Genomic DNA, 17,511 nt, shown 5'->3' with positions numbered 1-17,511 from the left:
CTACCTAGTCAAGTGGTTTTACATGACTTGCCCGAGTCAGTTGGTAGCATTTTGGCCTCTGGGTCAGAAGGCTGTGGATTCCAGCCTCCCGCCAGGGTTTATTGCACATTCTAAGCCGATGTAATGATGTGGTACCAGTGGAATGTTGCATCATCACTGAAGCAATGGTTAAACAGTCATTCTGCTTCTTGACTTAAAAATCCCATTTTTCAAGGAGCAGGGAGTTCTGGCCAACTCTTTGCTCAAAAGTATTTGCTGGTGCAATTTTGTGTTGCTGCTCTCCCTTTCTCTCCTCTTGCTGCCTCTCTCTTTCTCTCTGTCCCCCTCTTGCCCCTCTTTCTCCCTCTCTCTCTCCTCTTCCCAGTCCCTATCTTTTTCTATCTCTGCTTCCTCCTCTCACTCCTCTCTTTCGCACTCCGTCTCTTGCTTCTTTCACTTTCTCACCGTCACGCTCTCACACCCTCTTTTTCTCTCTTCTCCCCCCATTCCCTGTCTCTCGCTCTTGCTCTCTCTCTCTCCCTCCCTCCCCTCTGTCTTTCTCTCCCCACGGTTATAAACACCTGGGGCCGAAGATGTGAATGTGAAATTAACATTTCCTATCAGACTTCCACTGCACTGTTATACAGCTGTTCTCTGCTTTTAATGCAAGACTTTGGGGTGGATTTCTGCATGTCTAAGTCAAAAACAAAACAATAACTTGCAGTTGTACACCACCTCTTCCATAGGAAAACATCCTAAGGCACTTTGCAAAAGTGTAATCAGACAAAAATCAACACCGAGACCAAATATTAGGAGGGGTTACTAAAAATCTGGTCAAAGAGGTGGGTTTTAACGAGGATCTCAATGAAGCAGAGGGCACCGGAGAAGCAGAGAGACTTAGCAACAGAATTCCAGAACTTAAGACTGAGTCATCTGAAGGCACGGCTGCTAATTTTGGGGCAAAGAGATTTTGGGATGCACAAGACGACACTGTTGGAGGAACAAAGCGATCCTGAAGAGTTGGAGGGTTGGGCAAGGTTACAAAGATGGGAAAGAGTGAGCCCATGGAGGGATTTCAATACGAAGATGATAGTTTTAAACATTGAGGTATTAAGGAACCGTTAGTCAGGGTACAGTGGTGATGGGCACTTGGAGCAGGATAAGATATGGACACCAGAGTCTGGATGTGCTGCAGTTGATAGAGGGTGGAGAGCAGAGGGTGGAGGCTGGCGAGGACAGCATTGGAATAGTTGAGTCTGGAGGAGACAAAGGAACGGATGAAGGTTTCAGCAGGCTTTGGGCTGAGGCAGGGGTGAAATCGGGTGATATTATGGAGGTAGAAATAGCTGGACTTTGTGTTGAAGCAGCTAGGTGTTTGGTAGCTCTGCTTTGGTCGATTTATTTTTTATTTAGAGATACAGCACTGAAACAGGCCCTTCAGCCCACTGAGTCTGTGCCGACCAACAACCACCCATTTATACTAATCCTACATTAACCCCATATTCCCTACCATTCTCCCACCACCTACCTACACTAGGGGCAATTTACAATGGCCAATTTACCTATCAACCTGCAAGTCTTTGGCTGTGGGAGGAAACCGGAGCACCCGGCGTAAACCCACGCGGTCACAGGGAGAACTTGCAAACTCTGCACAGGCAGTACCCAGAACCAAACCCGGGTCGCTGGAGCTGTGAGGCTGCGGTGCTAACCGCTGCGCCACTGTGCCACCCAAAATAACAAACATTTAGGAGCTGAGGTTGTGAGCAGTCTAGTTCAAACTGCCACAGTGGTGGTGTGGGGGATAGAATCAGTGGCGAGGGTATGGAGTTTATAGCGATGGCTGATTAAGACGGCTTTGGACTTTCTGATTTAGGAGGAAATTGTGGCTCATTTGGGACTGGATGTCGGATGAGCTGTCCAACTGCACAAAGGCAGTGGAGAGGAAGAGAGAGAGGCTGGAGAATTGGAGCTGGGTGTCATCAGTGTAGATATGGAAGCTGACTCCATGTCTTTGGAAGATGGTGCCGAGGGACAGTATGAAGAGGAGGGCTTCAAGGATAAATTCAAGGATAAATTCTTGGAGAACTCCAGAGATTATGGTGAAAGGATGGTAAGAGAAGCTATTACTTGGAGATGCTTTGGCTATATTTGGATAGGTAAGAGAGTGAGGGAAGTGCCATTTAAACAAAAAAGGCGTATTTATGTAGCGCCTTTCATGACCATCGGATGTCTCCAAGCACTTTACAGCCAATGAAGTGCTTTTTAAAGTGTAGTCACTGTTGTAATATAGGAAACACAGCAGCCAATTTGTTCACAGCAAGATCCCACAAACAGCAATGTGATAATGACTTGATAATCTATTCTTTCTTGTGATGTTGATTGAGGGATAAATATTGGCCAGGACAGTGGGGATAATTCCCCTATTCTTCTTCGAAATAGTGCCATGGGTTCTTTTACATCTACCTGAGAGGGCAGATGGGGCCTCAGTTTAACATCTCATCCAAAAGTCAGCATTTCCGACAGTGCAGCACTCCCCCTGTACTGGAGTGCTATCCTGGATTTTTGTGCTAAAGTCCTGGAGTGGGAATTGAGCCCAGAACCTTGTCACTTAGAGGTGAGTGTGCTCCCCACTGAGCTACCACTGATACGTTAGCTGAACAACAGAGGAGAGAGGTGTTGTGGAAGATGGTGCCACCTTTTAATTGTGGTGCAGTTCTTTGTGAGACAATATTGCTTTAATAATGAAAGAGAATGCTTTCCTTTATTCCACGTTTGACCAGGTAGGGAGCATACAGCTCCATCATCCAACATTCGGACACGCTAAACCTTCTGACAATGGCCCCTCCCCCCACCCTCTCGATTAGGGGTGCTGAGGCCAACTTCAGCACTCGACTTGCTCCCCTTACTGAGAATGAACTCTGAAGCATGTATTTGCATGTGTGTGTGCATTTATGTCTGTGTGTTTGTGCATCGCACAGTTATTGGGGGTGTGTCAGAAGTCCACACTGTGCCATTACCTTGTCACGTAGGTTCAATAGTAAAATTGCTATGTAGTTCTGAGAGCAGTGGGAGGCTGTTGACGGGCATACAAGCTACAATATTGAACTGTGGTAAACATTCTGTCACGAGCTCTTCCATCACCTTGTGTCTGGAATCTTCCAGCAAGAGTGCAAGCATTGGAAGGTGATCATTAACCACATGTTTAATGTTCATCATTATTAGACACTAAAGATTATATTGTGGAACCAAAGTGGTTGTGAAATATGGTGGGGACTGCCAGTTTTGCCTCTTTGCTGTATTTAGATTATGGTGACTGCCAGTATTACTAGTTTACTGTGGTTAATCAGTGGGGGCTTGCGAGTATTGTTAGTTTGTTGTGTTATTCCAGTGCTCTCCTGGCTTGCTTCTCATCTTCCATCTTCCAGAAACTTGAGCTCGTCCAAAGTTCTGCAGGCCGTATTCTAACTTGCACCCAATCCTGTTCACCCATCCTGTGCTCGCCTACATTGACACCCGGTCCAGCAACACCTCCATTTTAAAATTCTCACCCTTATTTTCAAATCCCTCTATGCCCCTTTCTAGCTCTAATCTCCTCCAGAGCTACAAACCTTTAAGATGCCTGCGTGCCTCTAATTCTGGCCTTTTCAAGCATCCCTGATTTTAATCGCTTCACCATTGGTGACTGTGCCTTCAGTTTACTGGGCCCTAAGCTCTAGAATTTCCTCCCGAAATCTCTTTGCCTCTTTTCCCCTCTCTTTGTCAAAGTATCCCTTAAAACCTACCTTTTTGACCTAGCTTTTGGCCACCTGTCCTAATATCTCCTTATATGGCTTGGTGTCAAATTATGTTTGATTATGCTTCTGTGTTTGGGATGTTTTACTATACTAAAGGTGCTATGTAAATACCAGTTTGTAGTGGTTAGATTGTGGGACTGCTAGTTTTCTTTTATTCATTCATGAGATGTGAGCATCGCTGGCTAGGCCAGCACTTATTGCCCGTCCCTAATTGCCCTTGAGAAGGTGGTGGTGAGCTGCCTTTTTGAACCACTGCAGTCCATGTGGTGTAGGTACACTCACAGTGCTGTTAGGAAGGGAGTTCCAAAATTTTGACCCAGTGACAGTGAACGAACAGCGATGTAGTTCCAAGTCAGGATGGTGTGTGACTTGGAGGGGAACTTGCAGGTGGTGGTGTTCCCATGCATTTGCTGCCCTTGTTCTTCTAGGTGGTAGAGGTGGCGGGTTTGGAAAGTGCTATCGAAGGAGCCTTGGTGCGTTGCTGCAGTGCATCTTGTAGATGGTACACAGTGCTGCCATTGTGTGTCGGTGGTGGAGGGAGTGAATGTTGAAGGTTGTAGATGGGGTGACAATCAAGTGGGCTGCTTTGTCCTGGATGGTGTCGAGCTTCTTGAGTGTTGTTGGAGCTGCACCCATCCAGGCAAGTGGAGAGTATTCCATCACACTCCTGACTTGTGCCTTGTAGATGGTGGACAGGCTTTGGGGAGTGAGTTACTCGCTGCAGGATTCCTAACCTCTGACCAGCTCTTGTAGCCGTGTTATTTATATGGCTACTCCAGTTCAGTTTCTGGTCAATGGTAACCCCCAGGATGTTGATAGTGGGGATTCAGTGATCGTAATGCCATTGAATATCAAGGGGAGATGGTTAGATGGTCATTGCCTGGCACGTGTGTGGTGCGAATGTTACTTGCCACCTATCAGCCCAAGCCTGGATATTGTCCAGGCCTTGCTACATTTCTACACTGACTGCTTCAGTACCTGAGGAGTTGCGATTGGTGCTGAACATTGTGCAATCATTAGTGAACATCCCCACTTCTGACCTTATGATTGAAGGAAGGTCATTGATGAAGCATCTGAAGATGGAGATGATTGACCTCCAACCACAACCATCTTCCTTTGTGCTAGGTATGGCTCCAACTAACGGAGAGTTTTTCCCCTCATTCCCATTGACTCCAGTTTTGCTAGGGCTCCTTGATGCCATACTCGGTTAAATGCTGCCTTGATATTAAGGGCAGTCACTCTCATCTCACCTCTTGAGTTCAGTTCTTTTGTCACTGTTTGAACCAAGGCTGTAATGAGGTCAGGTGCTGAGTGGCGCTGGCAGAACCCAAACTGAGCGTCACTGAGTTATTGCGAAGCAAGAGCCGCCTGATAGCACTGTCGATGACGCCTTCCATCACTTTGCTGATGAGCGAGAGTAGGCTGATGGGGTGGTAATTGGCTGCGTTGCATTTGTCCTGATTTTTGTGTACAGGACATACCTGGGTGAGTTTTCACATTGCCGGGTAGATGCCAATGTTGTAGATGTACTGGAACAGCTTGGCTAGGGGCATGGCAAGTTCTGGAGCACAGGTCTTTAGTGCTATTGCTGGAATGTTGTCAGTGCCTTCAATCGTTTCTTGATATCACGCGGAGTGAATCGAGTTGTCTGAAAACCAGCATCTGTGATGCTGGTGATCTCAGGAGGAGGCCGAGATGGATCATCAACTCAGCATTTCTGGCTGAAGGTTGTTGCAAATGCTTCAGCCTTATCTTTCGCAGTTATGTGCTGGGCTCCCCCATCATTGAGGATGGGGATATTTGTGGAACCACCTCCTCCAGTTAGTTGTTTAATTGTCCACCACCATTCACGACTGGATGTGGCAGGACTGCAGAGGTTCGATCTGATCTGTTGGTTATGGGATCGCTTAGCTCTGTCTATTGCATGCTGCTTACGCAGTTTGGCATGCAGATAGTCCTGTGTTGTAGCTTCACCAGGTTGGCACATCATTTTGAGGTATGCCTGGTGCTGCTCCTGGCATGCTCTCCTGCACTCTTCATTGAACCAGGGTTGGTCTCCTGGCTTGATGGTAATGGTAGAGTGGGGGATATGCCTGGCCATGAGGTTACAGATTGTGGTTGAATACAATTCTGCTTTTGCTGACGGCCCACAGCGCCTCTTGGATGCCCAGTTTTGCATTGCTAGATCTGTTCGAAATCTATCCCATTTAGCACGGTGGTGGTGCCACACAACACGATGGTGGGTATCCTCAATGTGAAGGTGGGACTTTGTCTCCACAAGGACTGTGCGATGGTCACACCTACCAATACTGTCATGGACAGAAGCACCTGCAGCAGGCAGTACTGACTCATCAGCTGAGGGGGGGGGGGGGGGGTGGTGGGGGGGAGAGGGGCAGGCAGCAGGTGGTAATCAGCAGGAGGTTTCCTTGCCCATGTTTGACTTGATGCCATGAGACTTCATGGAGTCTGGAGTCTATGTTGAGGACTCCCAGGGCAATTCCATCCTGACTGTATACCACTGCACCGCCACCTCTGCTGGGCATGTCCTGCCAGTGGGACGAGACATACCCGGGGATGGTGATGGTGATGTCTGTAAGGTGTGATTCGGTGAGTATGACTGTGTCAGGCTGTTGCTTGACTAGTCTGTGGGACAGCTCTCCCAACTTTGACAAAAGCCCCCAGATGTCAGGAGGACTTGGGGTCAACTGGGCTGGGTTTGCAGTTGTCGTTGCCTGGTAGTCTGTCTGGTTTCATTCCTTATTGACTTTGTAGCGGTTTGATACAACTGAGTGGCTTGATAGGCTGTTTCAGAGGGCATTTAAGAGTCAACCACATTGCTGTGGGTCTGGAGTCACGTGTAGGCCAGACCAGGTAAGGACAGCAGATTTCCTTTCCTAAAGCACATTAGTTTGTAGCGATTAGACCATGAGGTGGATTGAGAACACTGGACTAACCATGCACTATGGTAAATGTGTACATCTGTTCACTAAAGAGATGCACATGTAAGTGTTTGTCTCTGGCACTGTTGTGGCGCATGAGGGCAATCCAGTAAAAAGGCAAGCAGCATTAAACCTGCCCCAGCCAGTGTGTAGAGGCAGGTTAAAGTTACAGGAAGAAAATCTCTCTTAGCATTTCTTTGCGGATGAAGATTTTGGAAAGACTGTACTCGTTGCTTGCAGGCCTGCTGGTGGACAGTCAGGCCTATTGTGACCGGCAGATTCTCCCACAGCGGGTGCAAGTGAAGGTGTAGTTGCTGCTGGGGGCAAATGGATCTATTATGGAGAAAATATGACAAAAACAAAATATTGCAGACACTGGAAATTTGAAATAAAAAGGAGAAAATGCTGGAAAACAGGCAGCATCTGTGGACATAGAGACACAGCCTCCCTCCTAAATATTAGGTCAGGTCCCGGCGATGCCGACATGCTCCCGGGGGTCTCCTAGCAATGCCGACACACCCCTGGGGATCCTCTGGCGATGCCGACACCCTCCCGGGGATCCCCTGGCGATCCCGACACCCTCCCGGGGATCCCCTGGCGATGTTGACATGCTTCTGTGGATCCCCGGGCGATCCCGACACGCTCCCGGGGATCCCCTGGCGATGCCGACACTTTCCCGGGGATCCCCTGGCGATGCCGACACTTTCCCGGGGATCCCCTGGCGATGCCGACACTTTCCCGGGGATCCCCTGGCGATGCCGACACTCTCCCGGGGATCCCCTGGCGATGCCGACACTCTCCCGGGGATCCCCTGGCGATGCCGACACTCTCCCGGGGATCCACTGGCGATGCCGACATGCTTCTGTTGATCCCCTGGCGATGCCGACACACTCCCGGGGATCCCCTGGCGATGCCGACACTCTCCCGGGGATCCACTGGCGATGCCGACACACTCCCGGGGATCCCCTGGCGATGCTGAGACACTCCCGGGGATCCCCTGGCGATGCTGAGACACTCCCGGGGATCCCCTGGCGATGCCGACACCCTCCCGGGGAGCCCCTGGCGATGCCGACACGCTTCTGTGGATCCCCGGGCGATGCCGACACGCTCCCGGGGAGCCCCTGGCGATGCCGACACGCTTCTGTGGATCTCCGGGCGATCCCGACAAGCTCCCAGGAAAACCCCTTTTAATACTGAAACACTGAATCGATGAAATATTCAAATATTCTTAGAGACTCCTTACTCCTTGGTGTACTCACATTGCCCCTTTGAAGTGTGAGCATTGAGAACAGACACAGAATGGAACTGCAGGCATGTGTATCCTGTTAGGAGATGACTGGAGTGTGATGTCCCTGTTAGGAGATGACTGGTGTGTGATGTCCCTGTGGAGATGTTACCCAATTAGGAAACAGCCCTGTGCGCCTTAAAGAAAAAGCAACATTTCTGGTTGAAAAATGCAATGTGTGAATTCACTTTAACCATTTGCTCAGTGACTGGGCACGAGTGCCACAGCCAATCAAAACCATCTCTGTAGCGAGAAAGAGCCCCAGGTGATCAACCTAATATTTCATTTCAATTCATTGTGTGCCTGTGATAAACTAAATGGGCTGTTACAGGCATTGGGTCAGGGCCCTGCCCACTGCACTGGAATAATCACATGATATCAATTTACTGGAATCTGGTGGAGCAGCAGAACTCCTAATGGGATCACCAGAGATGCAAGCTGCACAAAGCCTTTTATTCAGTGTTTTCTGTTAAGGCAAACACTGTGGAACATATGAGAAATCAATCTTTGCTTTCGCCAGGGTTAAATGTTTAGCATGAGTGAAGGTTCCTGCTTGCCAACGACTCGTGTGAAATGTTACTCTCTCCCCCTCCATACAGATTAAGCCTTACTGTTACACGAGGTGTGGGCGGTATGGTTAGTTCACCTTGTTCTTTAAGGTTGTGATACTTGTCCATTTTTGCACTGTGTTGTGCTATCTCCGTGGCTTAGTCAGTGCATGTGCTGTAGGCTGTGGTACTGTGCTGTGAAGGCCCCAGGTCTGAGTTAGCTGGTCAGTAACAGTAGACCGGGTTGGTGGGGTTGGTGTGCAGTTGGCCTAGGCTCCACTGATGAGGGAAGTGAAAGTTAGCTGATTGCAGTTCAGCAACCCCACAGTCATAAGAGCAGCAGCCACCTCGCTAACTGACAAACGCAATGAGTCTAACTTAGGGAAAAGGCAGTGTGACAGCAGAATGCATACAACTGGGCGGCTGTGTTTGTTGTGGTCAGGACAGTTAGATTTGCCTCAGTAAACATTTGACTCTGGATACAGCCTTGTTATCCACTGACCCTTGTTAGAAGGTGTAGCTGGTTGATGTTCGCTGAAAATAATTTAAAAATAGACGACATCTAATACTGGCCAGGTGTCCAGAGGTTTTCTTTTTTTTCTGACTCTCTCTGTCTGACTTGCGCTCTCTGTGTCTCCCTGTCTCTGTCTTTCTGTGCATCTCTGTCTGGGTGTGTGTGTGTGTGTCTCTCTCTCTCTCTGTGCCTCTCTGTCTTTGTTTCTCTCTGCCTGTCTGTGTTATCTTTACCTCTCTGTCTCTGTCTCGCGCTTGCTCTGTCTCTTTCTTCCCTCCCTCGATTCCTTCATTCCCTCCCTCCAGCTCTCTCTGTCCCACCCTCTTTCTTTCTTCGCTATTGTGCTCCCTCGTACTCTCTGTCTCTCACATGCACAGCAGTACTGATGGTATTTAGGATTTCTGTTCATGCTGCCACCTATATATTTTTGGAGAAACATTTCACACCAGTGTGAAACTCCTGCAATGTGTGAGATCACCAACTATGACCAAGCAGGAATTCTTGCAAAATTTGAGAAAATCAGTGATGAGGATAGAGTCAGCCCCTCTCGCAAATAAAATCACAGCCATTTGCTTTTGTTGTGCCACCAGGGCACGTTTATTGTCATATCTTGTGTATCACTATACAGCCCACCCCACCTGAAGCCATGTGATCTCCCAAGAGGCGAGAAAACAGATAAAAACCCAGGCCACATTTGGGTTGCAAAATTAAAGTTAACTGTTTCCGATATTGCCCATTTGAAATGCTAATGTAGTTGCGTTTGCAGAATCATCTCAGGCAATTATAACGACTACTGTAATGGTGCAGTATTAAGTGCAAATGAGTCGATAGGCTGCCAAGAGACTGTCTGACCCCGAGCTGTCTCCAATCCACTGTCGGCCCGACTGCCTCTCTCTCTCTCTCTCTCTCTCCCCTTTCATACCCTTCTTAAAACCTATCTCCTTGACACAGCTTTTGGTCACCCATCTGAATATTTCCTCCTTTGACACGGTGTCAGTTTTTGTCGGACTGTGCTCCTGTGAAACGCTTTGGGATGTTTTATTATACAAAAAGTGCTCCACAGGGTCAGTGTCCAATTGGATAAAAACTTAGCTCAAGGACAGTAAGTTGTAGTAAATTTTTTTTTTAAGATTGGAGGATGGTCGACAGTGGTGTTCCCCAAGGGTCAGTGCTGGGACCACTGCTATTTTTGCAAGACTTGGATCTTGGAATGCAGAGTAGAATTTCAAAATTTACTTCTGGTACCCAACTTTGAGGAGTGGCAAATGGTGAGGATGATACGAACCGCCTGCAACAGGAGATAGACTAGTAGAATTGGTCCGATAAGTGGCAGATGGAATTTAATACAGACAAAATGTGAGGTGATGCATTTCGGCAGAAGGGATAGACTTAATGGCACAGTTCTAAAGAGTGTGCAGGAACAGAGGGACCTGGAGGTGCTTGTGCATCGATCTTTGAAGATGGAAGGACATATTGAGAGAGTGGTTAGCAAAGCATATGGGATCTTGGGTTCCATAAATAGAGGCGTTGAGTACAAAAGCAGGGAAGTTTTGCTGAACCTTTATAAAGCGCTGGTTAGGCCCCAACTAGTGCATTGTGTCCTATTCTGGTCATCACACTTTAGGAAGGATGTGAGGTTCCTTGAGAGGTGCAGGGGAGATTTACCAGAATGGTTCCAGGGATGGGGGATTTTAGTTACAAGATTAGGTTGGAGAAGCTGGGGCTGTTCTCCCTGGAGCAAAGGAGATTGAGGGGAGATTTGATAGAAGTTTACAAGATTGACGAGCTTCAATAAGATAGGCAAGGAAAAACTGTTCCCGTTAGCTGATGCTACAAGGACTAGGGGACACAGATTGAAGGTTTTGGGCAAGAGATTCAGGGGAAATGTGAGGAAGAACTTTTTTACACAGCGAGTGGTAATGAGCTGAAACTTGCAGCTCACAAGCTTGGTGGAAATGGAGACCATCAATGATTTCAAAAGGAAATTGGATGGGCAATTGAAGGAAATGAACTTGCAGAGCTACGGAGATTGAATGGGGGAATGGGACTGACTGAATTGCTCGTGGAGAGCCTGCATGGACTCTGGGACGAATGGCCTCCTTCTATGCTGTAAATAACTCTATGGCCAGAATTATATTGTCAGCGGGGGGTCCTGTCCACCGTCCGAAAAGTCGGTGGCAAGCCTGCCTCCGCTGGGCCTGGGGATCCAGACTGGATTTTACGTTTTGTCGTTTCCTTTCTGTCCCTTCCCGTCGTTCCCCTTTTCGCTGGTCCTCTATCTGTGCTCCTATCCATGTGCCTCCTCCATCCATGCTCCCCTGTCAGTGCTCGCACATTTGGGAAGAGTCTGTTGTGATGTGGTCACTGTTTCATTTTTGGACTTTAAGCTGGAACTTCTGCTTGGATTCAGTGTCACCTGCAACTCCAAAAAGGGGACCACTTTACTCACTCGCTATCTAGTTAAATGATAGTGAGACCCAGGGATCAGATCCTTGGCCCAGCACGCTGGCTTACTGGATTTGTACCGCATGCTGTCAGTTTCCTCATCTCCAGTCATAAATTAAATATACACTTGGGCTGTCATGGGTTGTGTTATCAGCCCACAGAGCCCTTTTGATTTGGTACTAGTTGTACTGATTGTAAAAACATTGAGGAATCCATATTTACATTTGGTCTAACCTGCAAAATTCCTGCATTCAAACATACAATGACAGACAGTAATAGACTCTCTGCTCCATCTGGCCTGTCTCTCACACAATTGTCATATCTTGTGTATCACTATACATCCCACCTCACCTGAACCCCTGTGATCTCCCGAGAGGCGAGAAAACAGATAAAAACCCAGGCCATATTTGGGTTTCAAAAATAAAGTTAATTGTTTCAGATATCATTACCCCTTTGAAATGCTAATGTAGTTGGGTTTTCAGAATCATCCCAGGCAATTATAACGACTTCTGCGATGGCGCAGTGTTAAGTGCAATTGAGTCGATGGGCAGCCCAAGAGACTGTAGTTCACGCTTTATGTACTTAAGTTATTAATATCCTGATTGCTTAACATTGAGAAAAAAAGATCTTTTTATTCCTGAAATGAGCTTGCTTCAATTGAAAGAAAATTGAGGATTATAAGACAATGGTCTAGTTCTTTAAGTTCTTGGTTTGTATTTCCTACTCAAATGTGGTTTAACAAACAAATCTGGAAGGGTTCAGTGGGGGTCTTTACCTGTAATAAAATATCAAACACATTCTAAAAATTCTAGAAAGGAATTGCTGATGTTACAGGGTCTAACATTGTTGCAAGCAATTTATGTATTTAAGTCAAATTCTGTTTGGTTTTGTTTCAGTGTAATTATTTTATTTGTAAATAAATCCAACTATTAGTTTAGCCTGAATGTTATGATCCCACTGTGTTCTAGTTACGGTTTGTTGAAATTGCTGGGAGTAGGTGGTGGGCATTCCCATGCAATATCCAGAAAATTGTGGTATAAGAAGTATTTTGCTGTCTAATCACGCATAAGGCGACAAGTTTTAGTTCGTAGGATCTTCTTAGAGATTGTTTCTGCGCTGTGAACACGAGTAAGAAGGTTTTGGGTGGAAGGCTGACCTGTAACACTGGAGCCCCATCTAACTGTTTGGCTGGTTGGTGAAGATCCCATGGCACTACTTGAGCCTGGAAACCAGTTCAGATCATAACCACTGCTCCCATCTTTTCCACAGAGCAGGAGTTTGAAATGGTTCTGTTGTTGCCATTTACTCCTGCTCTAGATCCATCTTTTGTTTCTTTACTTGTCCCATTACCACTCTCTTTTTCCATGCATCATCATCCCTTTTGTCATTTAATCACCCCTGCCTTCTACCCTATCACAGACCTTCCCTTTTGTTCTTTCAACCCTTCTTCACCCCTTTCCCTGCCTCTGAACTTGCTTAAAACCCTGGTACATCTATAACTTTTTGCAGTTCTGATGAATGGTCATCGACCTGAAACATTAGCTCTGTTTCTCTCTCCACAGATACAACCAGACCTGCTCAGTATTTCCAGCACTTTTTGTTTTTATTCCAAATTTCCAGCATCCGCAGTATTTAGCTTTAGTTTTAGAATTCTCCCGCAGACCAGATCAACAATCCTCCCTCAACAAACACCAACAGAAATAAACTCAGATGACTGCTTGCTCTCTTGCTGTTTGCGAGCCGTAGCTGATACAGAATGGCTTCTCTGTTTGCCAAACTAACAGTTGTTGCTTTTCAAAAAAAAACTCGTGCATGAAGAGCTTTGAGATGTTCCGATGACATGATAAGGTGCTGATGATTTTATTTTTTATTTTTTGATTCTTGGGCATCACTAGTAAGGTCAGCATTTATTGCCCATTTTTATTTTCTCCTCAAGAGCTTTCTTGAAGCACTGTGGTCCACATGGTGAAGGTACTCCTACATTGCTATTGGGTAGGGCATTCCAGGATTCTCACCCAGCGACATTATATCTTCTGCTAGATGGATGAGCGAGGCGATAGGCAAATGACCTTCTTGGTCTTCACAGGAACAGAGGAACCTGGGGGTATATGTGCAAAAATTGTTGAAGGTGGCAGGGCTGGTTGAGAGAGGGATGAATAAGGCATAATAAATATAAATAAAATATAAAAGCAAGGAAGTTATGGTGAACCTTTGTAAAACACTGGTTCATCCTCAACTGGAATATTGTGTCCAGTTCTGGGCACCACACTCTAAAGAATATGAAGGTATTAAAGAGGGTGCAGTAAAGATTTACAAGAACGGTTCCAGGGATGAGGAACTTCAGTTAGGTGGGTAGATTGGAGAAGCTGTGTTGTTCTTTCAACCTTCTCTTCTCTAAGGAGGGAATTTGTTCATGTTCAAAATCATGAGGGGTCCAGTCAGAGTGGATAGAGAAGAATTATTCCCATTGGTTGAAAGGGTTAGGAACCAGAGGCATCGGATATTAAAGTGATTGGCAAAAGAACCAAAAGTGACATGAGGAAAAAGCCTTTTACACAGCGAGTAGTTAGGATCTGGAACGCACTGCCTGAGAGTGTGGTGGAGGCAGCTTCAGTGAGTGTTTAGGATCTGGAACGCACTGCCTGAGAGTGTGGTGGAGGCAGCTTCAGTGAGTGTTTAGGATCTGGAACGCACTGCCTGAGAGTGTGGTGGAGGCAGCTTCAGTGAGTGTTTAGGATCTGGAACGCACTGCCTGAGAGTGTGGTGGAGGCAGGTTCAAGAGTGGATTTTTAAAGGAAATGGGATAAGCAGCTGGAGGGGGAAAATTTGCAGGGCTACAAGGCAAGGATGGGGAAGTGGGACTAGCTGAGTTGCTCTTGCAGAGGGATGGCATGGGCTCGATGGGCCGAATGGCAGCCTCCTGTGCTGTAACCATTCTATGAATCTATCTATGTATTTTGAAGGGTGGATTTGAAAATGTGACCAGTGTCTGAGATCTTCCATTATTGCGGCAACATTGCCTTGTGATTCTTGTTTCATGTGAGGTAGCCTTGCCTTTCAGATTTCAGACTTTCTTTTCATTTCCCCCCCCCCCCCCCCCCCCCCACCCAACCCCCTGTTGCCATGACCCAAGGTCCATCGTCGCTCTGCGGAACACCTGCTGGATCTCTGCTGTGCCAACAGGGGCACGTTCATCAAAGTGGGCCAACATCTGGGAGGCTTGGATTACCTGCTACCTGAGGAGTACACCAACACACTGAAGATTCTACACAGTAAAGCCCCACAGAGCAGCCTGCACGAAATCCAACAAGTCATCGAGGAAGATCTTGGCAAAGAGGTAACGTAGAAACTTAGACTTCATCTTAAGTCTTGTATAAAATTATTTTTAATTGAGGGGAGGAGTAAGTGTGAAACCAGCACCCCTTACATGTGCGCACACACCACACACACATACATATACAAACACACAAACACACAGTCAATGGTGGTGTGTTTTAATTAAAGCATTTAGGGTATTAATCATAATAATGTTTTAAGGTCTTGAGTGATATTGTTAATGTTGGTGCCTTTAATCAAAACAGTTCTGAATATTTATCATATAATTATTTTTAATGTCACGAGTGGGTCAAATAATGTGTTGGTGTCATAGAAATGACCGTGAAGCTGTCTCTTTAACACGATGAATGCTTATAATTAGCCTTCGAAGCTTTGAGAATAAGCAGCAGGGAAACAGTCCCCATGTTTTTCGAGGCAGCAAGATGAAAAGAGAGAGACGGATAGATGGAAAGAGATAGAGGAAGAGAAGTGGATAAAAAGGAAGCAAGCAGGAAGAAAGGGAGAACCACAGACAAACAGATTGAGAGAGAGAGAGACAGACAGACAAAAGGGAAAGTCCCCATGTTTTTCGAGGCAGCAAGATGAAAAGAGAGAGACGGATAGATGGAAAGAGATAGAGGAAGAGAAGTGGATAAAAAGGAAGCAAGCAGGAAGAAAGGGAGAACCACAGACAAACAGATTGAGAGAGAGAGACAGACAGACAAAAGGGAATGGGACTCACACCCAGAAGAAGATAGACAAACACATAGACACGCACATACCCGTGCATGTGCAGGTATACATACATATAGATACACCCACCGACAGGCTCATTTACAAGGCCTGATTGTGGTGATGGATTTTGTGCATCAAAATGGCTGTTGAGAGTAAAACATCAGTTTGGCCCTTGCTGCAGAAAAGTCGATTGTGCCTGGCATGCGAGCACAGGGCGGGAAACAGCAATCAGCCCCAGTTAGCAGGGTCAGAGAGAGACCCACAGGCCAACCAGCATGACAATCTGAGGAATATTCAAACACCCTTTGTTCCTGTTCAGTTTCTTACTGTGTGCGAGCAGAGGGCAGGAATAGCGGGGCTCTGAACAGCAAGGTTAGAACATGAAAATAATACTCTTACATCATGTCTTCCTGATGCATCTTTTTTTTTCAAATCCAGGGCTTCGAGGAGGGGTAGCTGCTTTATTCATTCTTTGGGTTCTGTATCAAATGGCTGCTGATGGGAGAATATTTTCAGGGGAAAAGGAGAAAGAAATTCTCTTTTAGATTGTTTTCGCTCACTGATCCGCCTTAATTTATTTGATGTGTTGGAGCTGCTACTGTCACACTTCACTGATTTCAGCACAGCAGCTGTCTAATTTCACCAACATTTCACAGTAAGAGCCTCCCGCCTCTCCCCCACTCTCTTTCCCCCCCCCACCCCCCACCCCCAACCCTGTTGTGCCTGCTGCCTTTTAAGTCACCCCCTCGCTCACTCTCCTTATTTTCATCTTTCTGTGGGGAGAACAAACGCAGAAACCGGGTTCAGAACCCGAAATGTTCTGATGTCCACGGCTGGTGCCAATTTTTTTTTTAAAAAGGTTCTTCAGTTTCTGGTTATTGTTAGCAGTTGGCGCACACAGGTGGAAGATGGGCACTGGACGAGCAGGGCATCAGGCAACCCAAATGGCAGATGGCACACACATCGCCAAGGGCAGTCCCTGTAGATGCAGGCAAAGGCTTCTTTCCCCAGCTCTGTTGAACCTTTCTGTTAAGTAAATAAATAAATAAATGGCGAGCTGTCCATCGCCGGGACACCTGCAAAGATACACAAGAGGCTCATTAGCATCTGGGTGTTTTAAAATGGACCCTGCTATTAGCAGCTTTTCCTATCTCTCTTGCAGCCCCCACACACCCATTTTCTTCTCTCCGCTCCTGAAGATGCTGGTATTTACTGATTCCGCAGGTGATGGATTCCCTGCGATACATTGTTCATGTACTCAGTCGGTAGAGCCTGTGAGTCAGAAAGTTGTGGGTTCAAGCCCCACCCCAGGGACTTGAACACAAAAATTTCAGCTAACACTCCAGCGCAGTACCGAGGGAGTGCTGCACTGTCAGAGGTGGCATTTTTTTGGATGAGCTGGGGGAGATGGTGGTGTAGTAGTAATGTCACTGAACTAGTAATCCAGAGACCCAGACTAATGTGTTCAAATCTCATCACGGCAGCTGGTGGAATTTAAATTTGATTAATTAATAAAAATCTGGAATTGAAAGCTAGTCTCAGTAATGGTGCCATGAAATTGTCATAAAAACCCATCTGGTTCACTAATGTCCTTTAGGGAAGGAAATCTGCCATCCTTACCTGGTCTGCTTACATGTGACTCCAGACCCACAGCAATGTGGTTGACTTTTAACTGCCCTCTGAAGTGGCCTAACAAGCCCCTCAGTTGTCAATGGCAATTAGGGATGGGCAACAAATGCTGGCCTTGCCAGTGACGCCCACAACGTTTGAAACAATAAATGTTAAACCGAGGCCCTGTCTGCCCTTTCAGGTGGATGTAACCGATCCCATGGCATTATTTAGAAAAAAAAGCAAGGGGGTTATCCCTGCTGTTTATCCCCCAATCAACATCACTAAACACAGACTATCTGGCCATTATCATATTGATGTTTGAGGGAGCTTGCTGTCTGTAAATTGG

The 17,511-nt window shown here is 46.7% G+C and overlaps 1 protein-coding gene across 5 annotated transcripts in view; it reads left to right on the top strand.

Moving 5' to 3' along the window:
• adck1 (aarF domain containing kinase 1) overlaps positions 1-17,511 on the top strand; it is a 586,674-nt gene that overhangs the window by 160,811 nt on the left and 408,352 nt on the right. For all 5 annotated transcript variants that reach the window (XM_068038603.1, XM_068038599.1, XM_068038600.1 and 2 more), the window contains exon 4: positions 14,638-14,841. In XM_068038603.1, the coding sequence (XP_067894704.1) occupies positions 14,638-14,841 (204 nt within the window). The remainder of the gene's footprint in view (positions 1-14,637; positions 14,842-17,511) is intronic.

The sequence above is a fragment of the Heterodontus francisci genome, chromosome 9 (assembly GCF_036365525.1).
Source record: "Heterodontus francisci isolate sHetFra1 chromosome 9, sHetFra1.hap1, whole genome shotgun sequence".
Taxonomy (NCBI): Eukaryota; Metazoa; Chordata; class Chondrichthyes; order Heterodontiformes; family Heterodontidae; genus Heterodontus; species Heterodontus francisci.
This window is presented reverse-complemented; position numbering and strand designations above follow the sequence as displayed.